The sequence below is a fragment of the Topomyia yanbarensis genome, chromosome 2, assembly GCF_030247195.1.
Source record: "Topomyia yanbarensis strain Yona2022 chromosome 2, ASM3024719v1, whole genome shotgun sequence".
Classification (NCBI taxonomy): domain Eukaryota; kingdom Metazoa; phylum Arthropoda; class Insecta; order Diptera; family Culicidae; genus Topomyia; species Topomyia yanbarensis.
This window is the reverse complement of record NC_080671.1, coordinates 90808739-90833148: the sequence shown is the minus strand read 5'-3', so window position 1 is coordinate 90833148 and position 24410 is coordinate 90808739. Positions and strand designations below refer to the sequence as shown.

Genomic DNA, 24410 nt, shown 5'->3' with positions numbered 1-24410 from the left:
TCATTTCGACCGTTTGTGCCAAACAGGCCCGTAGCCAGGATTTTGTTTCGGGAGGGGCTTAAAAATTATTGCATAAATGTATTAATTCTGATGATTTGAAACAATCACTGGAAACTGAACGTAATTATGAAAAGTTCTTAGTGAAAACAATTCCAAAAATAAGACAATAGACACTAAAAACTCTAATAATATGTTGCCTGTTACAAGAAAGGCTATAGTGCATCGACGAATTAAATTTGATTATTTTTGATTTACAAGTTAGAAATTTCTCTAGTTACAAAAATGAATAGTCAAGAGCTCAAAGTATTAAGGGCTGCTTGAAAATGCTACGGTGCATGCTACGCTGCTTGAAAATGCTACACATTCGATACACCTTTACAATTTGTAGAAGACGCTAAATTGGAATGAGTAGAAAAATATCCAAAAACCCGTCTCATGAAACTTTACACGCATTTGCTAATCAGAAGAACGAAACCAACGTCAAGGTTGTCCCCATGAATAGGAATATATCAGTGTGAAATCAAAGTTTACCGTTGCAAAGAATGTCCGAACAAAGTGAATGTCGAAATTTGCTTCAAATCTTCTGATAAGGCAGGCGATTTGTAGATGCAGAAAATAGGTTCAACTCCTATTTTCATGATCAGGTTTCTTTCTACTATTACTAGCTCTTTGACTTCATCCGAAGTTTGCGTTAACTCGACTTTATGAAATTTTCAATTTAAATGATACTGATCATGTCGTAATCAAAACAATCCTGAAAAAAACACATGTTTTTTTTCATTTGACTCTCATAGGTAATGGGTTAAAGACTATCTTCGACAACATTATCAGGCAACTCAGAATAACTATCTTTTTATCTATTTAAGTTGATTCTTTTTAGGTACTTTTTATATCATTGTACTTATGAATTAAAAATATCGTAGACTGATTTTCCTAGATCCCTAAAACTATAGTAAAAGTCAAAATGTAAAGTGAGTGCAAAAACTACTGATTTCACTACAAACCAAGAATGCCTTAGCTCTATTGACTTTTGACAATCTTGCAAAACCGTTGTAACTTGAGAAGATTACCTAGATTAAGTAAATATTATATTTGAACATTTTGGTTTTATTTATTTATTTGAAGGTTTTATTTCGGAATTCGTGGGGTTTTGGACAATGTCAAATATATATTTCAATGATTTAATCTACTAATGGAAACTACCCAGAATTTAATCTACTGAGCGAAACTGCTCAGAATCTATTCACAAATCGAAAGAAAATTACTTAGCACTGATTACTCAATGATTCTAATTTACATAAAATTTGGTAAATATAACATTGATGACACCACCAAAATAACTAGAGACTATAAACATAGATAATAATTTCAGCATCACTTGCTTCCGACACATGGAAGAGAACACATCGCACTTGCACCTAATTTGCCGAGGCTTTCTTTTAGAGTTGTCTGTTTTAAATTACAGCAAATTATCCGTTTCCTGTAAAACTTTTGCAAAACTCTTTGCCAATTCATTAAACAAATATGAACACTAATCTGTTTAGTAATAGGTTTGTTTGTGAATAAAAATAATTAGCTCTTGATTTTTTTCAATCATCATCAAGATTGGAAGAGATGTATGATTTCTTGAAGAAAGTTGTAATGTTTGTCTGATTACATGTTTGTTTTATCACTATTTGGGAAAAAGTTTCAATTAAAGTTGTTGCACCTAACGCAACGAAGACGAAATGAGAAGATCAGAGCGCAATTCGGAAAGAACTCGTGTTGAGTGTATAGTAAAGATAGAAGAGTGATCTTGAGTCGATTTAGATTGGTTGATTTTTTCCTCTCTTTGCTCTCTTATTTAAGATTATCTCTCTCATTTTATTCCATGACGAGCAAAAACGGAACGAAAGACTGTCACATACTTAAGACATGAAATCGAAACTGTTATCCCAACTTATTGACTTATAGATTAAATCAGTCCCAACATTTTAGTCCCTCTTCGTGATTGCCTATTATTTTACCACTTTTTGCCCGGTCCACTTTTAAAAGAATTTTTTTTGCACGTTTGTCGAAGATATCACGGATTTACGGATTAACAGTGTATTAGTACGGAACGAATTACTCGTAACAATGAAATGAAGCGTTAATAAAAATGGTATTGCGTTAAAATGACGCGAAATGAAAATTCTATTCTCGGCTCAATCGTTCTCAGATAAATTGAAATACTTTTTGTGTAGCGCAGAGTAGTGTACAGAGAACAGAGTGTACAGTGTGCACTGACCTAATACAGAAATTCAAAATTGTGTGCAATTCAAAAACTTATCATTTAAAAATAACAAACTGGGTCGTGGGTCTTTTATATATTTCCTTTTTTTATTTATTTATTTATTTATCACGCACATCAACAGGCCGTACTCGGCCCCAATGATGGAAACTTAAACTAATTACATCTAAAAACTGCAGGAATCGATTTCTCAGTGATATTCGAGACAAATGAAAGTCGAACAAGTGCGACACACGATTGAAGAGGCGTTGTAGTCCCGTGATAGCGGCATTAGCTGTTTGAATAGTTCGTCGAAACGGCACTCTCAGAAGAACGTTTCCGCGTAACGTTCTGGACCTTGCTTGGATGTTAACTCGCTCTAGTAAATCTGGAGAATCGATGCGTCCTGACAGAAGATCAGAGATGAATAAGGCTCTTGCAGTTTCTCTACGACTTATGTAAACAATAAAAATAATATAACGAGTTTATGTGGTTGTCCTACAGATCTCGCGCAAGCGCTTAGCCATTGCACGTGGAAACCTGTTTACGAGGCGAGGAAATATTTTTTTCCTCACCAACTATGTCTTGGGGGGGAGTAGTTCATTTCTATCTCGCTATTGTACATTTCCGTGTCATCATCGTAGTTGCTGCCTTTATGTTCGCGAATATCTTCCTTGCTTTTCGCCCTCAATAATTGCCCTTCCAAATAGATTCCATTTCTCCCAAATGTGACATTAATCTGCGAGTAAGCGGTATCCGATCTTGTAGCGGAACATTCATTTTCTCATAGTCCATATACAGAAGGATCTTAATTATAGCATTGTCACACACAACCTTGTGCTTTAAGTTGTGCGAAATGAATGGTTTCGTCTGCACTGATTTGTTGAGCGCTAAATGCCTGCCATGGTAGAACTGGATAGAGCCGGTTTCCGAAAGTCTAATCTCTATTTACACCTTCAGGATGCGAATGATCAATAATTTTATAAACACCGCATTTGGCTGGAGCACCAATTCTTGCTTCTGCTAATCACTAATCTCGACAGATTATTACAGCTACAATTAAAGTAACAGTCTCTTGTATTCTTCAGACAAGGCACACAATATAAAAGTTACTTTTTTGTTGTTCGCTTCGCACTGGCTCGAGCAAAAGCATAAAGCACACTGAATTTCGTGACCATTGCCTTCGGTGGTTAGAAATAGCCTTCTTTAACTTTTTCTCAATAATTTGTTCAAACCAAATAAGCAACAAGTTTTGTTAAAAGTCACCGGTTTTTTAAATTTATTTTTGAAAAATTTCGGGGGGGGCTTTAGCCCCCTAGCCCCCCCTCTGGCTACGTGCCTGGTGCCAAAACAAACAATTAGTACTAATCAACACCCACCCTGTCATTCGTAACCGAACGCTGTAGCGAAAAACAAGTGCGTTTTGTTCTCTCCGGTGTGGTTTATTCTTTTCCGCAGTACGAAGGTGCTTACTGTAGCAGAAGTTTTAGTAAAGCACTGCAAATAAACTGTCCCGTGAATGATACTTATTACCTGTGAGGAATTGTAGCACAAAAAGTTATTTCAATTTGCTACCTTACGAAACAAAGGCGCTCCGACATTGGTTTTGTCTGAATGACTTGGCGAAGCAAAAACATCCAACCTCGTCAAGGTCACGCATATACAACCAGTGGACAGCGAGGAGTAATCCCCCTACTTGCCCGCTTAGGATTACCAGCTAAGTATTTCAACGATTTCTTTTACATATTTTTCCAGAGAGGTGTCGCTCCTGCCATCCGCTATGCAGATCTACGGACTTTGACAGTAGTCAACATATGTTGGGCTTAAAGACGCTGAATCCATCTGGATAAAGACTCGCCATCTCTATCTTATTCTTATTATTCATCTGTAAGTGTCATTCCAATCGAGCAAGAGACCCGTCAAAAGCATTCAGTCTGAAGAAAATCGCTTGGAATCCTTCTGGAACGAGGGCCGTTGACAACTTTCGTGCTCGATTGGAATGACACTGACAGATAAATGGTAAACAAACGATAGACGTGTCGAGTCTTTATCCAGAGGGATTCAGCGTCATTAGTTGGGCCTAGCCGCTTCTAGGCCCATGTCGCCCGTGCAACAGCATTGGGTTCTTTTGATTTTAACAAAGGTAGATGTTGGCTAGGACAAAATGGCTGCGGAGCAGAGGCCTGTATTTTTCTCTTTGTTTACTGATCGTATTTTAAAGTTGTGAGTGCGGTTGAGCGTGTTGCTCCCGCAACAAAATGAAGCAAGACGGATGATCCCCCCAAGATGAATCTTATGGGGAAGAAGAACGTCTGGATACTTCGAAGATAGAAGATATTATCCTCGATCCATCTTCCCCACTTCCCTCCAATGTCTCGCAGACCCCCCAACGAGTCAAGGTCTACCAAGATGGAACCGCTGGTTCGTGGGTGGTATACTTTCGGCCCAAAATTAAACCGTTAAACAGCATAACATGCTACAAAACGTTACTCGGTCGTGAGATTAAAAAAGTTCAAACAGGCCAACCATGTTGCAACAGTCTCTTCACGGTAGAGTATCGCGTCTACATCCCTTCTCAAAATGTGGAGATTGACGGTGTTGTAAATGATGCGAGTTTATCGGTTTAAGTTCTGATGCATGATAGGGTTGGTCACTGTTGAGGTAATTTTCGTGTGGCAGTTCAGAATCAAAGAAAACACAGTTTCAATAATCGTCAGCTTCAAGCTGTAAATAATTTTCTTATAATAAATGTTCGGAAAGCTTAGTGACACACTTACATTTTTTGGTGCACAAACGACCATGAGGAAGTGGGTCGTCTTTGATACCATGCGCTAATTGAACATTCCTAGGATAACAAATTACTTAATTAGCTTCAATCTATTTTAATTTTCGCACGAATTTAGTTTTAATTGTTGCTTAAAGGTTAGGTTTTAATTTTGCAAATAATCAGTGCACGAGAAGCACTTCTTGTTCCACACAAAGACCTTAGTATAAAGGTACGCAAAGAGTGTGCAGAAAGTGAAGCCGAAAACAGTCTACCTATCGAGCAAATATAGAATCCAACTTTGCTGCGGAAGTATCAGAGATGGATTCCAATTGTGCTCGATAGGTAGGCTTTTTTTGACTTCACTCTTTACGCAACTGTTCTCTATAGACTGGTTTACATATTTTTGGTTTCCAATAGTAGCAAACCGTGTGTTCTGCCACACCTATATAAACCTCATTTAATTAAAGCTACTTTTTTCTCGAGCAGTATGTGGAATTACAGTCTATATATACTGCGTGCTGAAAGAATGCACTGCTACCAGAGGCGCAGATTTCATTGTCAGCTAGGTGAAAAGAGCTACCCAGCGTTTTACGTTGCTGCTGCCCACCTTAGCTAGTACCGGTCCGAAGTAATCCAGACCAACGAAAGTAAATGGTCGAATGCAGTTCTTGGCAACCTTCTTCACAAGTGACCTGAGTCGAAGCGTTGGCGAATTTCGTTGACAATGGTTTCTGGGATGGCGTGACGGAAATGGCGATGAAACCATTCTACAATGAGAAAAGTTATTAGGTCGTGTTTGAGGAGAATCGCGCGAAACTTAGCTTCGTCCGGTGCATAGCGAGCAGCACCGATTCGTCCGCGCATCCTCAAAATGCTGTTGTCATCTAGGAATGGTCAGGCCTTGTATATTGAACTGAACTTGTCAACAACATAGTGATGGTCGTTTGGTAGGCCGTGGAACTTCGTTAGTACAGCAAAGTCGTCCGGGAAGGCCTCGATTTGCGCCATCCTCCAAAGCGCCTACTCAGCTCAGCTGTAGCTCATCCTGGGTGCGCATGCCGAATTCCAGATGTCGACCCTTGCTCTTCCGAAGTAGGTTGTCGAGGTAACGGAAAACATATGCTGTTGACCGATGCAGTCTGGTCCATGAACTGAATCGAGAGACGATGTTCGGAGCGAAATGACCCAGATTGAAATGGATGGGACGAAGTTCTTTACATGTTTCAGGAATTGGTTGTTCTTCGGGCCATTGGTCTCTAACTTTCTGCAGGATGTCTTGTGCTCGAAATCACGGATTGCTCATCGAAAGCTGCGGCCCAAGTTTCCATTTCGTTACCAGATCCGCCAGGTTGAGTTTTGATGGGCCATTAGTATTTCACCCACACGAACTGCAACGGATAGTTGATACCGGCGACGATCTTTTGATTTGATCCATGCGAGCTCACTGTTGAATCAGTCCACAAACTACCGTGTAATCGGGAACGAGTGATAGCTTTTAACCTTGTTCAGCATTCGAGTACCGTGTGAAGCCACCATTAGTTCAATTTTTGGAACCGACTGTGTTTTAAGCGGAGCAACCTTGGTTTTCGCGCCAGCGAATGCTACTTGCACGTTTCCCTCTGCTTCTAAACGAAAGTATACGACACATGAAAGCGCTGGATTCTTAGTTCATCCAGTTCCGGAAACGGTTTCGTCCATTGTCGCCATCGCACATAGATATCAATCCTGTGAAATCTGTTCATCCCATCCTGTTCCTCTAGCCCAGATGTCCTGCATCAGAATTTCCCCGTGGACGAGAAAGAACGCGATGAAACCAAAAGGGCCGAACAAACTCATGACGACCTTGAGGACTTCTCGTTTGGTAGGATCGTGTTCGTTATCCAGAATTTCCTGGAGGTCTCTTCGCATGCACGCAGCGAAATTTCAAACGCTTAAACCAACCATTTTCATTTTTGATTTTAATCTTCACTCTATTATTGATTCAAAACTTATTTATTGTTAAGTATACATTGTTTTATTGTTGAACTAACAATATTATTTTTACTTCAAATTTTATTTTATCTTGGTCTTGCATAGCAACAAATAAGCGTGTATTGTGTATTTTTTGTGTGTATTCTGTGCACCGTATTTATTTTTCTACATACATGTAAGTAAGAAAACCAAAGCAAAACGGCGGTATCATAACTATTTCTTTAGTAAATGTAAAATTTCTGTTTCCATAGACTTCCCAACCCAGTTGCAACATAGAGGACAGTTCGGGTCGTTGGTTCGGGGCTAGTGCTACAATTATATACTGACGTAAAAGATACTCTCTGGGTAAGTGCCAATATTAAAATAATTTAAATATATTGAGTCATATTATCTTTCTAACTTTCAGAACAAATCGGAAATGATGAAACTTGTCTGACAAATGAACCTGTAAGATATTGGAACAAATCTCGACAAACATATGATTACGGCCTAAAAGCCAACTGTCAAAATCCACTTTGAATGGAAATTCCGGACAAACCGTTACACGCTAATCACAGATGTTGGTAGTAAATGAAAGAGAAAAGTTTTCTCTTTCATAAACTGTTGTCAACTGTGTTCGACTAGTAACGGTTTGTTTGGAATTTCCATTCAAAGTAGATTTTGACAGTTGGCTTTTAGGCCGTAATCATATGTTTGTCGAGAAATTATTATAAATAAAAAATCAATAAAAAAATATTTTGTTTTATTTTTATTGAAAATAAATAAACATTTGAATAGTAATTGTTTACCACATTATTTGTTGCTTCAAAATCAGAATATTGTTGAACTAATCGTGCTTACATAATTCGATCAATAACTTAATGTCAATTGTTTCAACAATTTTATTGTTGATCCAACCGACAACTTGATTTAAATCTAGAAACGTCAAAACCAAAATTTATTGTAAAAATAACAATATTATGGATTAAATCAATTATTGAATATTTTTAGCCCTGAGATAATAATAATTATTATTGAGTTTGAACCAGAATATTGTTATATCTACAATACATTTTTCTGCGTGTGGCAAATGTGTACACAAATACGTCATCTTTCGGCAGTTCATTCATAGCACCGACTATGAGTTTGTTCCTCTCGACAGGGACATCCACCTCGTTCGACAAAAAGTGACGTAATGTGAAATCACCCCGGGAATGCCTCTTCAATCGTCCTGAAATTGTCCAGGAAATCGTTCACGTAGTGTACTCGATGGCAGAAGCAGCCGACTTTTCACCGCCTCCAATGCATTGCCTCTCAAGCATTGTTGTAGGCGGATGTGGTTCTCAGCATCCGAATAGCCACAGGTTCCTGGTACCACACAGTTTTGTTCACGCTGTGAAAATGCTGAACGAGGACTGTCTGGTTGAAGCGGAACATTCGAGTAGTTGTCTAATGTACTGATCTCGGAACCCGGAGGCGCGGGAAAAAAGGCGAATGTACTGAATGCGACTTTGCAACTGATTTCGGTTAGGGGACGGGCTATGCCGAGAGACCATGCTTCGAAAAGTCTACGGAGGAAACTTTACTGTTGAAATGCTCGTTGGTATTTGCATGATTTCCCTTTGCCTCACTTGCCTTATCCTGATCCGCTAGCCAGATCATCACTAGCTCGCTTGGATCCAGATTTGACCCATCCATGTGTCGTAATCTGACACCACTGTCCGCCGGTAGTTCAGTGATTGTGTTGGGACGATGGTTGCTCGGCTGAAGAGTGTTGTCGCTCCGCTGCTGCTATTTGCAGTGCCGCCCGGCTGATAATAGCGCGGGTGAAAGCTGCTCGCTGTTGGTTGCTGTGTCCGAAACGTGAATGAGCTGGTTTGGATTGCGCTGCTCAATATATGAGAGGGCTCTCCGTACCAGTCAATCGCTTTCGCTCGGTTGCTGATTGGCTGGTGGTAGCGCGGATGAAAGCTGCTCGCTGTTGGTTGCTGTCCGTCCTTCGCTGCGCCCGAAACGTGAATGAGCTAGTCCGCGTTAATACTTTCGCTTATATAGAGAGGACCTTTCTCTTTCCACCAATGAGCGACAAGCAAAGGAATACCTTCCGCAAATGAATAATGAATATAATTCGGAATATTGATTTCTTTACGATTCCCATATCAAAGACACCATATATTTTTCAAACTTTATTTGGTATCACATCTCTATCCTACACCATGCTGCTGGCTTGTGCTAGCTGCGGCACAATTTTATTTCGCTTTTCCAGTAATTCCCGCCTTATTATTTGTTGCAGCGACTGCATGGCCGATTGCTCTGTCAGCTTCCATTCACGAATGAACTTCTCTTCCTCAATGTTGGAGACAACTAAACTGGGGCGATGGCAACTCTGCCCTGCCATCCGCCACTATCTGCGTTAAGCGCGATTCAGACGATACATCAGCTTCCGTCAACGTCGACGGACGTCACCGTTCCGTCAGGATAAGTTAAATACGTTTCTTTTGCGCCCGTTCACACGTACCGTACGTCAAAACGTTCCGTGCCGTTGATGTTGTGTGTGAATGCCTCCATTTAACTGCATGTAACTTATCCTGACGGAACGGTGACGTTCCGTTGACGTTGCCGGAAGCTGATGTATCGTCTGAGTCGTCCTTTAGGCTCTCTAGTGACTGTCTTGCTGTCATTCCGAGATGCCGCCATAAGCGGAAACCACTTTTTAACCAGTCATCATTCATCAATAAGTCAGTCTACTAGATCAATCCATTGAGCACATGCTCATTATTTTAACCATCGTTATTAAAAGTGTGTTTATGTAGTCTGTACGCGAGTGTTGTTTTATTTATTCAAGAAGACTCCTGACTAGCCCCGCGCACAGCGCTACAACAGTGGCGACGAGTATATTAGCGCATAATTGGTGAAATTTCGATTCACGAAGAGTAACCTCAAAATTCCGTCACCCCCGCGTAAAAAACGGAGAAGCATGGAGAATGGTGAAATTCCACATGATAATGATCAGGAGCGGGTCCCACCACCAGCAGATCCGCTCATCGTGCAGCTCATGCAGCAACAGCAGCTTCAGCACCAGCAGCTAATGGCACAATTTCTCCAGTGGAAGCTGCAAAACGACGGACAGTAGCATGCATTTTTCCGAAGCGCAGTTTCATCTATCCACGTACAAGTACCATACCACCCAACTCAGAGCAAATTCTTGACTCCCTGACAGGCGACGTGAAGAGATTTCACAATGACAATAGCGTCACATTTGCTGCTTGGTACCGCAGGTATGAAGATTTTTGTTCGAGAAAGATGCTCGTTTGGACAACGAAGCGAAAGGTTAGAAAAACTCAATATGACCACACCGATCGATTATTTACAATGGGCAGCGCCGATCGTCGTAGTTCACAAAGCAAATGGCAACATCCGAATTTGCGGAGACTATGCAACAGGTCTTAGCTCCGCTTTGAACCTCATCAGTATCCACTGCCACTCCCGGAAGACATCTTTGTCAAGCTAGCTAACTGCAAAATATTCAGTCGTACCGTCATTTGCTGACAATTAACACGCACCGCGGTCTCTACCACTGCAACCGCCTTACACTTGGTGTAAAGGTAGCACCTGGTGCTTTTCAGCAACTCATCGATATCATGCTAGCCGGCCTTAAGGGCACTTCTGGTTATCTCGATGACATCATCGTTGGCGGTAAAACACAAAAGGAGCACGACCGTAGTTTGAAAGTAGTTCTTCAACGGATTCAGGATTTCGGTTTTACTATTAGAACCGAAAAGTTCAGCTTCAGTAAGCAACAGATTCACTATTTGGACCATATATTCAACCGGACCATAATTATAGTATCGGCTGACGCATCATCCATTGATTGATTCCCTGTGCAACTTTAGCTAGTCCAGATTGATAACGGAGTAGCAGCCAGGGGTGGTCGCACAAGCTCATAATTCGAAAAATTGGATTTCTCTTGTAAATGACAGGAGTACTGATTAAACAATCGAAGGTCGCCCATGCAATAATGGAACAAAACAACCACATAATTCACAGAAACAGCTAGCAGTCGAATACGCCTGAGCGTTCTGTTATATAGTCTTCATATATTTTAAACCATGTTTCGCTACAGAGCATTTCTGTTTGCAAAGATTATCAGAGAATTATTTATAGTTTACAACATCTATGTACAATTATTCACTGCACTATTTCCTTTCTATCTTCGCTCTAAGCGTTCTTTGTATTCCTATGCTAACTAAAAGCGCAGTTATGTTTGTAACGAAACATTAATTGATTTGCAGACCTGGGATCATTTCTCGAATCATTTATGAGAAGGGCCTGAAAGCCAATGGTCAAAAATTCACTTTGAGCGAAAATTTCAAACGTTCCTTTACTCGCAGAGCTTATATACTACATCACTAGATGCAAGAGAAAGCATTTCAATTTTTTAACTATTAACAGCCGGGCTCGTCAGAAATTTTCCCCCGCAGCATTTTCTGTCTGTTAGTTTTTAGCCCTCATCATAAGTTACTCAAAATGTATAGTCTAGTAGTGTCCAACAACGCAATTTCCCGTGAAGAAATCCCCTCTAGTATCCAGCGATCCGTCTCTAAAGATGTTCATCATTCGCTCAGTACGGAAAAAAACCTTGCTCTAGAGTAAAATATAGCGTACCTTTTTCCCCAACTCGGCTCAGCCCATCAACTCGCCACCAGTGCTGCTGATGGGATGAGCCGCAAACGTAAACAACGCGAGCGAAGGGAAAAAGGACGCACACTCCTAGAAGGTCGGTGCCGACAGGATGAACAGATTGTTTTCTTCCTTTTTGATCCACTTTAGCAGTTTATTAACAAGATTGATCACATCGTTCCGATGGACGGTCGGTTCAAAAGCGGCGAACAGTTCATAAGCCTGGGTAACCTACGGGAAAAAATGAATCTCAATTCTGCTTCATAACAACGGAACGTGAATTTTACCCATCCCAGGAGGATTTCCTTTTCCTGCATTTGGTAGATCAGCTTAACCGGCCGGCCGGAATTGTGTATACGATGGTGCAGCTCGAAGTACATTCCCTCCAGTCGTTTGAACTGATCGATACTGGAGTACGGAACGGTCAGCTCAGAACATAACAGCTGAGCGTTGGATTTGCTTTTGTAAATAAAATGCCGAATTTCTGGAATGCCGATACTTTGCAGTTTGATGCCCTTGTTGTTCATCGCGTCGTTTATGGCCTCCAAGCAGTTGGAGCGGCGAAGTTTCTAAAAGTTTCAATTATAGTTAACATTTAATGGAACGTTAAAATATTGCACACATACGTCAGTTATCTTTCTCTTAGCTTCCGACAACACAAAGAATACGTCCCTCTCGATGGACAAAAGGAGCAAACAGGCCTGACAGTCTTCTGCCAGGTAAGACACATGCGCATGCAGGAACCCCGTCGAGTCGAATTTGGGCAAGCAGATAGGCGTCCAGCTTTCAGCCGATTTGAAGCTCTCCGAGCATTCAATCAAGTTAAAAATCAATCGCAAATCAGCCGGATGAATAAAATACTTCTTCATCCTGACCAGTGCGATCAACTTGTTGTTGGCTATTAATACTGCAAACACCAGGTTCTTGATCTTGGCGCAATTGGTCTGAATGGCACCGATGATAGTTTCCCGTACGTTCGATTGCAGTGGTAAAATCCGCACCGAGTGCGTCATGAAACTGAAGGGATTGTTGGATACTAGCCTGTGATCACATTTGTCATTCACCAGCAGATGATCGATCAGTCGTTCGCTTCCGGCCAGCAAGCGACGCAGATCAAAGTTCTTTCGCCTCTCGAAAGTCTTTTGCATGTGACTCAAGGTAAGCGTCGATAGTATTTGATTATAAACGTCACTGCAATCAATGTTCATAGTAATTAATTAGTACAGGAAACATTATGAAACATATCGATCATACTTACGTCAGCTGTAGCTGTACCTGTTGTACGCTATGACTCGTCCTTGAAATTGCCACCAATATCAGGGGCGATTTCACCAGAAATACAAATTTTACACCCATTGCATGAATCGATTTGATCGAATCATTGTTGCTTTGCACAAAGCTAACCAGTGCCTGCATCACCCCGAACAGAGTCGCCAATTTGTCCTCGTTACCGTGCATCGAGTAGATGGGTTTTCCTGCGGAACTGAGGATAAAGACATGTCGCTTCTTGTTCAGAAACGTTGAATCGTGCAGGTAATCCTCCGTCTCGGTATTCTCACTGCCCGGCAGAACCGGACTGACCTGACTCCCCGCCGCTGCTTCGTCCAGCAGACTGGTGCAAGATGCTGTCAAGTCTCTACTTTTAGCACTGCTAAACGAACTTGACTTACTCATCGTTCCGTCGCTGCCATCCTTATCAACCTGCAGCCCATCCTGAATTTTAGTTATGCTTCCACTGGTCGTCTCCTCGCTACCAGCCACAAATTTCTTATCAGCACCTGCATCAACGCCATTGTTATCCTTGTTTTCTTGCACCAAGCTGATACTGATTTCCTGCGAAAACTCCTCAATCATATCAGTAGTAATCAGCATACTTTCTTGACAGCTTCCTGGTTCGCAGCGCTCCGATTCTCCCATGTCGGGCTGCGACTGGTTCATTTTGTGTAGTCTGCAAACACCTTGATTCGGTTCGTTTCTGCTAGTTCGAGGGCACTTTTCTTTGCTAATCGCATCTAGTTGCGAAAGTTACTATTCGTCATCATCGACTATTATTACGGTAAATAAATAAAAGTTACTAAACTGGAGGAAAAGAGCCACTAATCACGATAATCGACGAATGATGGATAGTGTAAATACGGTAAATACACGAAGAATGACACTCTTTGACATACATTGTATCGTTCGGAATTTGCCGACCTGGGGGTGATTCAATGTTCGAAAAAAAAAAATAAAACTGTGTACAGCAAAAAATATATTGTGATATTACGTCGAAAAGTGTGCACATAAAGTGGATTTGAAAAGGTGTGTGCTATTAGCCAGTCAAAAAAAATGTGTCACTGTAGACAGAGTACTAACTAGAATCTATCACACCACACGACGCAGCATAATTCGCAACATATCCCCGTTGCCCGGAGAATAAAGCAGCGATCACAATTGGGAACAAACAAGTAGTAAAACCACCGACAAACTGACATGGCACTCAGAGATGCCAGGTACTTTTTTCAAATGTCTGCAATAATAATTTTAAAAGTCTCGGAAGAACAAAAAATGTCAGGAAAGCTAGTGTAACCAAAAGCCTTTATATTCAAAAATCTGCAAATATCTGCAACCAAACTAAAAAATCTGCAAATATCTGCAACCAAACTAAAAAATCTGCAAATATCTGCGTCATCGAAAAAATCTGCAGCTTAAATTAAAAGTCTGCGAATTTGCAGACTTGTCTGCAAATCTGGCATCTCTGATGGCACTGTATTTTCAAATTTGGCAAGATAATATTAGAGAGCCGACACAAAATTTTGTAATTCGTGCTGTCAAACGGACGACCGTTTGACAGTACGAGTTACGAAATTTTCAGTCAATTCTCTAATAATCATCGAAGCTACTCTAGGTGCTTAGAGTTCCTCCAGTAGCAGTTTGGACAAGGGAAAATAGACAACCATAGTTTCAATGCACTTGGCTCAAAGAAGTTGGGATATACTTGAAATGGTTAAAGGAAACTATAACCACAGATAACAGACTTCCACGATTGAACAAAAATGTTTGAAAAAACGTGTGCAACATTTGAATTAATATACTATAAACACTAGCACCGCCAAACCAATTTATCCCAACCCGCTCAACGCTTGCTACCAGACGACTGCCTCCCGGCTGCCAGCGGCCGAAACATGTCTGGCAGACAATCTGGTGTATGGCTGCCACGCGGCTGCCAGACATACACCTCAATCGATACAACCGTTTCTACCCAGTTAAGCTCAGCCGGAAATGAATCGGAATTCTGGCTGGTTCCAGTTCGTATTACGGCTCCAGTGACACAACCGATTCTAGTTAGAATCGGTTGTGTCACTGGAGCTTGTGTACGAACTGGAACCAGCCAGAATTCCAGTTCATTTCCGGCTGAACTTTACTGGGTACCACAATTTCGCCTATCGGTTTTGAGGAAGGCATGGCTGCCAGCCGTCTGCTCTACTTCTAGCAGCCAGAGTGACCACAACCGCTAGTGAACCGGTTTTTGGTGTTTTTTCTTCTTCTTAGTTTCAATTTATTGTTTTGTTTGCCACATTTAGTTTTCGAAGAAAAAGAAAAGAAAAATATTTTAATTTATGTTTTATTAGATGTTATTGGATGGAGTCATCTTATTGATTTGGCCCTTAAGGACCCGATACCACCAGGATAGATGACTACCCACTGAGACGTCCAAAAAATTGTTTCAAAATCGATCAACACGGGTCCAACGATGGACGTTCGTTGAACGGTTATTTGGACGTTGTTCAAATTGGTCCAACGAACGTCCTTCATTGGACGATTTTGAAACCAACCGTTCTTAGAGGGTATTAACATTTAGGTTTGGCAAAACCAAACGTTGGACACGGTGTATTGAAGGGAATGGAATTGAAGAGACGATCTCTTGAAAGCAATCGACGTAATTCGGGTGTTTCTGGAATTAAAACATTTTAGTAAAAATGGAATGCTTACCTATGTATAAAAAAACTACTTTCAAAATAAAACTGGAAAATCTTCCAACCGGTCAATACGCAATGGTGGATAAAAAAAAAACAGTAACCACGAGCACGTTTGAAGCGGGCGAATTTTACTTGTCATTTCCTAATCTGACATCCAAGTGGAAACGTCACTGAATCGGGCCTGGTAGCCGTGAGGTAGCCATGAGGCAGGCTTATTGTTCAGGCAGCCTTTCCGGAATGTGGGAACAAATCCATTCCGGAACCGGATCGAAATCCTAAATGGATTCAGTATGAATTCTTGCTCAAAGAAAACAACCGATTCCGACTCTATCGGTTCATAATTTAAGTTGGAATTTATACTGGAAGAAATGAGAAAAAAAAACTTTTTTTATTACATACAACGATAAAAATGATTTTCGTGATTACAACAATGTTTTTTCCAACTCAGGAAACGTAAAAATAAAATTTAAATTTAATATAAAGAAATATGTTGACAGTCTTGATTTGACACTATCAGAAGCATTTGACATATCGAATTTCACGACAAATGATGCCCTGTCAGAAAAAATTAACACATGTTTTCCCGGTTTTTCCGCAGGGTTATTTTGATTTGACATAAATACCATGCATATAGTTTTTTTTTTTTCATTTTAGGTGTTGTCTTGATAGGCCAGACGTAAACAACCGCAGTTTTCCTATGTATGGTTGTCTATGTTTACATAAGATTTATTTTAAAAAACAAAAAAAAACTTTTTTACGTATTACAATGAAATTTTTTTTAAATAATGTTATATTATGTATATTGGATCTAAAATTTATCGAATGGAACGGAAAACTATATATAGCTTAATGACCCAATTCAGTCGAACTCAGCCACTAAAAACAGTAGCGCTCCTGGTTTGGATATCCCAACTACCTTTGGAACCGTTAAAGATTTTTACACAAGTTGAATGCCAAAGATGGACGTCTGTTCTCTGTGCTATAACCTTAGAAATATATGTTCTAGTTTTGTTGAACATTTGACAAATATAGCTGACTAAATTTTGTAAACATATACCGATATTTGACAAAATGTCAGGTGATTCAGGGCAAATGGCATACACTGCATTTTCGACGAAAGATCTACGGTCCGACCGTACATCATTTCACTCTCGGAAAAGGAATAGTTAATTATCAATGTGATATAAAACCCGAATTTGATTCTATTTTTTCGATTCATTGATTCTCATAGAGTCAACCAGATAACAAAGCCAGTCAATAACCCAATACTTTCTACTTGAAACGTTAATATACGATGCTCAGCTCATTTGAATTCGAAAAACTTCTGCTCGTTTTAATATGTCAAACTCATCTTGTCCAGACTTTTACTAAAGGACATTAGTGTTCTTTTCCGAGAGACACGTTAAGTAATGATGTGTAACTCTTTATACAGATGGAGCTACTGTTCCTACCTAATTTAGTTTAAATTATTTGCCAAAAATTTTCACCGAAATCGTTCTAGTTGTCATGTCGGTTTGTCGGTGGTAAAACTACATGAGAAACTGAAAACGAGGGCAACCCCGCATATATTCCATCCCATTCAACAATTTTCAATTGTAGATACAAAATGGCAACAATTATCACGGTTTTTTTTGCATAGCCGGTGATTCTTAGACTCGATTTCAACCTGTTCACGACGTATATGAGTCCTCTTTAGTCTGACAAAGTCGACCTACGGATCACATCAGGTTCCAGACCATAATATTATCACCTCCCTAACACAAATAAACTATACACGTACTATATATAACCCACACACAGAAAAAAAATGTTGGTAAAAATAGAAGTTTTTCACTCTTAGCAAACCACAACCAACGCACACTCTTAGTTTGAAAATAAAACTCTTATTTTGATTATTATTCTTCATAAGCTTAAAAGGAATTTTTTTATTTTGATTAATATTCTTGATTAATTTATTTTTTTTACTTTCAACATAATAGCTGAGTCCATATAAGGAGAATGACGACACTGTCAAAATTGGAACAATTATTATTTGTCAGTGTCATTCCAAACGAGTCAAATTAATGTATTTTGACAGCTCGTTTGTTCATTTGGAATATCACTGACGGATAATCATGCCACTTGTCTTCACTCTCCTTACATACACTCTGCATAATAGTAGGCTGTTTTTTGCTAAGAGAGGAACACTCTTACTTTTACCAATATTTTTATTCTGTGTGTATATGGTAAAACCATTTTACATATAGTATGTATAATATCCTGAACACGTCGTTAAGCTATTCGACCATAAGATTTTTATTTGGGCTGTCCAAGGAAACAATACCAAATCAAATTGCAAACAATCAATTTACTCTTCATTCTGCAATACAACGCCTCTACATTATATGACGCTGCACTCGACTTGCAAATCGTTTGCGTCTCCATTTGTACAGGCGCACTGTTGGATCGATACATGCCAGAACACTGTCCTATAACTCGACAAGCGAATAGGAAAACGAACAACTTTCGGTTTCGACCCTTCCGGATTCATCAATTGAGTCCATTTTTTTGAAGCAAGCGTCAAACCGACGCTAGCTTAGTCCTGTCACTAAGTTAGTGTTGGATTCTGACGAGACGAAATCGAAACGCAAATTCCATAACTAATTTACAAACTTGTGTTTCAACCTGAGACGAGACATGCGAATAGCAAAATATCTAACGTCAAATGCAGCCAGGGGGTACTGTCAACTGCGCTAAATAACTCGGTCACTTTTTTCAGTATATGTTTCATTAAGTTTCTGGTCGAGTCGTTGGTACTGTCAAATGCACCCAGTCCATTTAAACTATGTGAGGTAAAAAGGGAGGCTATATGAGACGAACGATAGAATGAATAGAACAAAAAGAAAAAGAAAACATCTATCGAGTCCCGTCCCAGGTTTCAACTAGTGCTTGTTCAAATAATTACACTAGTACATGGTGCGCTAGCTAGATGTATTCTTTTTCAATATTGAATAACTCCGTCATTTTTCAGCCGATTTTTACAAGTAAAGTTTTTTTTTATATTTTTTGCCATTTATTATAAACCACCCCAATTTGATACACAAAAAGCAGGGCATTTAGCATGACATTGGACAGCACTTTGGGCTTAATCGCAGCAATAGGGATCTTTAATTTGGAAAAATTGTGCCAGTTTTTCATATGTATTGGTAGCGGGTGTCCTTACGAGTACACTCATATCATTCTTAAACCTTAATTATTCTTTTATGATTTTTAAATTAAAAAAAACCAAATTAAACTCAACCAGCAAACTGACAGTTGTCCTACTAAATGACGTATCTGCAAATATCTCGTTCGCCTCATTGTTAACCGGGACAGCACCCCACACAGCATGATCTGGTACTTTGTCAATCCGCTAGCAACCTGCCATCACAAGTTTCATCTGCAAACTATGGTAGATCTGATAAGGCAACCTATAGGGTCGTGCAAGTCGCATGGGTTTGGATGTGTTATTGTCCTAAAAGGAAACAAACTAAAAAATGTCTTTTTCAATAGTTTCGGGCCAAAAAATTGAAAAAGGACTGAGATATTAACTCACGGTACTAATCTGCATCAGAATATGCCTTAACCCGCACCCCCCTAAAGATCCCTATTTCAGCTCGTATATAAGCTTTAAGATCGTCAAGGTTCTTAGATTTGCTAGAATAAACTTTACTTTTCAAGTAATCGCACAGAAAAAAGTCGTACCGTTAAATCCGGAGAACGTGGAGGGCATTCTAAATCACCATTTTTTGAGACAACGCGTCATGGGAAATTGCTCTGCAAGAACTTGACTGTTGCGGCTGCGATGTGGCGAGGTGCCCCGTCTTGTTGAAATAGAAATTTTTCAGACCTTTTGCGCCAAAATCCAACGGTAGCGTGCGCTGTCGATGGTCTCTCCTTTTTTGAAAAACGAACGCTACGATTTACGATTGTAAATCGACTCATAGCGAAAATGGCACAAAATGACGTTTCAGAATTGTGTTTATCTGTTAAAATTGGCTGGACAATGGCGAAGTTGTTCAATGCTAACATAGGATACATCCAGATGGCGCACCCTATATTATATTGTTGTTCGACTGTGATGACTTTTACTTAATGATTGGCTTTCTAAGCCTTGAATATATAAATCAAACGACTTGGTTTTTAATTATCCGTCAATAATTCAAAACCAAGTCTTTTGATTTATATATACAAGATGTATTGTATACTTATGTGTTCTAACATGCATGACTGCCCAAGCAACCAGAAGTTCGAATAATACTTAAAAAGCACACTTTAAAGTTCACATAAAGTTCTTAGCGATCTTCTAAGCTGCTTAAGCTTTAATGGAACTTGAAAGCTGCTTAAGCCGCTATTAGAACATAAAACGCACTGAAAAGTTGCTTAACACGAGAAGCTTATGCAGCTCCCTTATACGAACTTTTGGTTGCTTGAGTGTTCTCGGTGTTATACCAGCATATCCCAACTAGAGGTTTAACAATGGCCAATCTGAGTTATCTAGTTCAATTGGGTCATTAAATGAAGAATAAAATTCCAATTTACAACAACCGATAGAGCTCATCTTTCTGAATATAATAATATGTAAGTTCAACCCTTACAACTTCAGAATAATTTTTGATTTTTATTTCACAACACGTCCTTGTTTGACACTATCGGTGTTCTTTGACAGGGAATTTAGCCACATGGGTTAGCATTTTTGACAGTTTTCCCAGCAAAAGAATATTCCTAATAAACATCTAGCCTAACGACCTGTTCAGGGTATAATCACAACAATATGTGGAATCGTTGGATTATATGGGTTAAAGTTCGTGTATAATTTTTTGTTTATTAGGGTAGGGATCAAGGTAGTTCAATAGAAGGTATGGTCGAAATAATTTATTTTCATGAAATATTTTTTATTTTGCGTTCAAAAAAGCGAAAACTAAGTTCGATACATATATTCAACTTTAGTTGCTTCGGAAAAAATCAAAAACAATGGGGCAATGACCCAATTCAGTCAATCTCAGTTGCGCACTTAATGACCCACGCATTAGGGTGTTGGTTAAAAGCAAGGTTCGATTTCACTATGTCTCATCAGCAAACAGAACTTCTCTCCTGGGTCATCGAAAGTTAGAAGTCGTTTGGGTGTGTTTACGAGTAGTCTTTCCAATGTTAGAGCGTCAGTCTGTTGCCTTGGGCTAGTGCCAGACCTCGAAGAGATGAAGTCATGAAGTCGAAACGCAAACCCCTGTAGACTTATAAACCGTTAATTTTTATACGACTTTTATGATCTAGATAGACGCATATTCTCCATGCTCCAATGGTGATAGGTGGAACCAAGAAATTTGGCAGTCATCAATAGAACGACGCTATTATTTTTTAGATTTTCAGTCCAAAAAAATAAATATTTTGAACACAATAAATACAAACATTGACTAATGATGCATTCAATATAAAGACTTGAACACTGGGATTCCTCTAGAAAGATACGTGCGGATCAAAAAAATTATAAAATGTTTATTTATGCCATTTTTACTTGCAATATATTTTAGCGTGACTTAATTTCATTATACATTTATTCTAATGTTTATTTCGTTTGGCCATCATTTCGCTCAACAGCTTAATTACCTCGGGATCTCGCATCAACGAATTCTTTTTCTCGTTCAGTATCAACGTAAAAATGTCCGGTTTGGGCACCGATCTTCCGCCATTCTTCTCGGTTCGCTCCTGTCCATCGTTGGAACCATTCGCGTCCGGGTCCAAATCGACAGAATTGAAGCTACTGTTGGTGGCATCGTTGCTGTTACCACCGGTTGTCGTCCCGGGGGAAAGTATCAGTTCTATCGGTGCTGTTGGTTTGCTGTTGCTGCCGCTACCAAACTGAGCGCCCGCAATGGAAACTACGGTGGACGAGGTAGATGGCGAGTGTTTTATCTTTAGCTTTTTTGTCTTTGATCCCGTGGGTGCTCCACGGGTTGATGCAACCGGTGGGCATATCAGGTCCGACGGGATTTGCGAGGCTTTTCCAGTCTCTTGTAGGCGCTTTTTCACGTGTAGGCTTAGCTTTTGTTTTATTCTATTGTCACCTCTGGGCATCGAGAGATCGTCCGGTTGCATTCTGGGGTAGGCGTGCTGGGTTTTTTGTGTGAAATTCACATTTTTGTTAGAAGGAGACGTACAAACTGATCAAAACAAACGGGGTGGTAGAGAACTGCCTAACGTTTCGAACATCGATGCTCATCCATGCAGAGCTGCCATTTATTCAGATTTTTAGGTATAGACACATCTGAAACAAAATACATATCTTCAATACAAAACAGAGATTAACACAGATTTTTGGAATTTAAATATCAGTTTTTGGCGAACTCCCTGTAATTTCTTTAACAATGGTCATTTCTCGACAAACATATGATTACGGCTTAAAAGCCAACTGTCAAAATTCTCTTTAAAGAGAAATTCCGGACAAACGGTTACTGCCAGAACACAGTTCACAGTACTAAATGCAAGAGAAAACTTTTGTCTTTTGTTTACTACCAACATCTGTGACTGGCGAGTGACCTTTTATCCGGAATTTTCATTCAAAGTGAATCTTGACAGTTGGCTTTCAAGCCGTAATGATATGTTTGTCGAGAGTTTTGCCATTTCAGTATCTAATAGAGTGTGGACAATGTCTTGAAAAAAAGGAGTTAGGATCGATTTCATTAATTCTCATCGGCTTAATCAGAATTGTCACTGATGGCGTTTTCGCTTGAACTTGAAACTGAGTCAGGTTCTAACTCCAACCGCTGTCATAAGTTAGTCGCGGATTCTAATGAGACAAAGTCAAAACGCAAATTCTATAACTAATTTGGTAGACGCTACTTATTATTCAATACTCCAATTATTATTTTTTCCTCCGGCGGGCTGAAATCTTTTTGCACTATTTCAACCAAGAATAGAACCTCTGGGAACTGCTCCCATGTCGTAAGAGGCGACTAACAACATGCTAGGAGTTCCTAGGCCGAGGTTTTGTTCCGTACCGAAGACTTAATCTGGGCGGACCTTAAGGTTTTCCATATTACCCTCTTTCCAGTCTGTATTTAGTGAATCACTGACATATACCTTTTCTGATTCGCCTTTCTTGATTGTGTACCAACGTTTTAAGTTTCTTCTGGCGGTTGTATATTAGCCGTAAATGACGAAATCTAATTCTACACTAAGTAACAGAATATATTAATATACCGGCACTTCCACGCCAAGGTTTAACTTCCAAAGCTTTGGCTTAAAAACCGTTTTTAAAAAATGGAAACTTTCATGCAGGAAATTTATTGAATTGGCCTAAGATGGAGCTGTCGAATTTCACAAAAAGCTTTTTATATTGCAAGTGATCTGTAGTTGTGTTAAATTAGGTATTTTTCTATTATATTTGGAACCGTCTACCGACAAATCTACATTTACGAATACCTCCAAAAGTGACTTCTTGAGGTCTCATGAAGGCCTGACACTAGCTTTATGATACTTTTGCTTTTCTAAACAGTAATAAAAATCTCAACATTCAAGAACTTCACTTTGTCAGAAAATGTAGGGCCATCGGAAGCTAAAACTTCGTAAAATCGCACTCCTGATCCTTTTTTCAGTGCAGTACTCTACGTCACTCGTTCAAATTTGCACCGCTCTTATGGTAGTCGGTATTTGCTAGTATTACTGTTCTCCCATCCATTCTGGTAGTCAAACGGTGGGATAGCAAAATTCTTACAAGTTTCCTATCTCATGCCTCCACGCGATTCTAAGTCTATTGATGACATTTGGTCCTTAGACCGCAGAATGAGAGGGTGCGAACAGAATGAGAGGGTGCGAACAGATCTAGTCGAGAAAACATTGCCGTAAAAATGAATAGTTGATCGGAAATTAGCCCCAATACGACTAATCTGACTAGTATCTATGAACACGGCTCAATACGTATTGAAAATTCGCCGCGTCTGTTTTTATGAACCTAATTTAAAGCTCCGTTATTGCTAACAAGCCCGTGCATCAGATTAACAATCCTTTATATTTCCCTTCAGTGTTCGGTATTATCGCTCGTATACTTGTATTCCACAAACAATCCGATATGGAAAATAAGAAATACTTTCCTTGATTTATAACATCTCGCGCTATTTTTGCCAGTATAATATGCTGTCACTTGGTAGTTTTCAAGCCAATAAATATATCGTAGAGAAGAAGTAGCGAGTTCTGTCCAAATACTGTTGCAATAAATAGTGATCCGGCCCATTACGCAGATAAGATTAGCTTTTCCAGGCAATACTCCCACGATCGGCTGTGTGGAGTTCAAATTGTTTTTGTTTAGGGAACATAGTATACTCTCGGTAGCCGGCTGCCCAGAGTTTAAAAATAACCAAAAACTAAACAAGATCATCTCTTTTTCGAGTGATCGTGCACTCGAAGACTAACTAAACAACTACCTAATAAAATATGCTTTACAGGTCGCATCGTTTGCTTGGAGCGAATCCTAGACCTGATACCCTTCCAAACCACCAACTCCGCGACACCTATGGAAGAGTCTGATGAATCGTCGTCCTTCCGTTAAGTAGGTGGAGCATCAACACTTCCTGTCTACCTTATCCTTTATCCTTCCCCGTGAACGATGGAGATGGGGGCGGCCGGCAATGATGGCTATCATGCTGTTGAGGTTTTAATATGGGTCGGATTGGTATGAATTCCTACTTACCACTTCCTAAGCAACTCTTATTAGATAATCAGCAGTCAAACATGATGAAGTCAGTGTGCAATCCGCCAAAATCATCGTCACAACGCAACGCAACGCAACGCA

The 24410-nt window shown here is 39.8% G+C and overlaps 2 protein-coding genes and 1 long non-coding RNA gene across 3 annotated transcripts; 1 reads left to right on the top strand and 2 right to left on the bottom strand.

Moving 5' to 3' along the window:
* The first annotated feature begins 7123 nt into the window (after positions 1–7123).
* LOC131678813 (uncharacterized) lies at positions 7124–7679 on the top strand. Its single transcript, XR_009303738.1, has 3 exons — positions 7124–7161; positions 7238–7331; positions 7393–7679. It is a non-coding gene; the product is annotated as an uncharacterized LOC131678813 (long non-coding RNA).
* Positions 7680–11002: 3323 nt separating this feature from the next.
* Positions 11003–13819, bottom strand: LOC131678810 (vacuolar fusion protein MON1 homolog A). The gene is made up of 4 exons (XM_058959157.1): positions 12904–13819; positions 12272–12836; positions 11933–12214; positions 11003–11876 (listed from the first exon to the last, which is right to left on the bottom strand). Exons 1-4 carry the CDS (start codon positions 13581–13583, stop codon positions 11736–11738), a joined length of 1668 nt encoding a protein of 555 aa, XP_058815140.1. The 5' UTR covers positions 13584–13819; the 3' UTR covers positions 11003–11735.
* Positions 13820–21100: 7281 nt separating this feature from the next.
* Positions 21101–21833, bottom strand: LOC131678808 (uncharacterized). Its single transcript, XM_058959149.1, has one exon. It carries the CDS (start codon positions 21716–21718, stop codon positions 21182–21184), a length of 537 nt encoding a protein of 178 aa, XP_058815132.1. The 5' UTR covers positions 21719–21833; the 3' UTR covers positions 21101–21181.
* Positions 21834–24410: the final 2577 nt, after the last annotated feature.

Excerpts from the sequence above, each read along its gene's own strand:
- LOC131678810 (XM_058959157.1), bottom strand. The coding sequence starts at position 13,583 with ATGAACCAGTCGCAGCCCGACATGGGAGAATCGGAGCGCTGCGAACCA. Across the intron at positions 12,215-12,271 it reads CTAAGAGAAAGATAACTGAC|AAACTTCGCCGCTCCAACTG; the intron begins GTATGTGTGCAA and ends TGAAACTTTTAG. Across the intron at positions 11,877-11,932 it reads AGGAAATCCTCCTGGGATGG|GTTACCCAGGCTTATGAACT; the intron begins GTAAAATTCACG and ends TTTTTCCCGTAG.
- LOC131678808 (XM_058959149.1), bottom strand. The coding sequence starts at position 21,718 with ATGCAACCGGACGATCTCTCGATGCCCAGAGGTGACAATAGAATAAAA.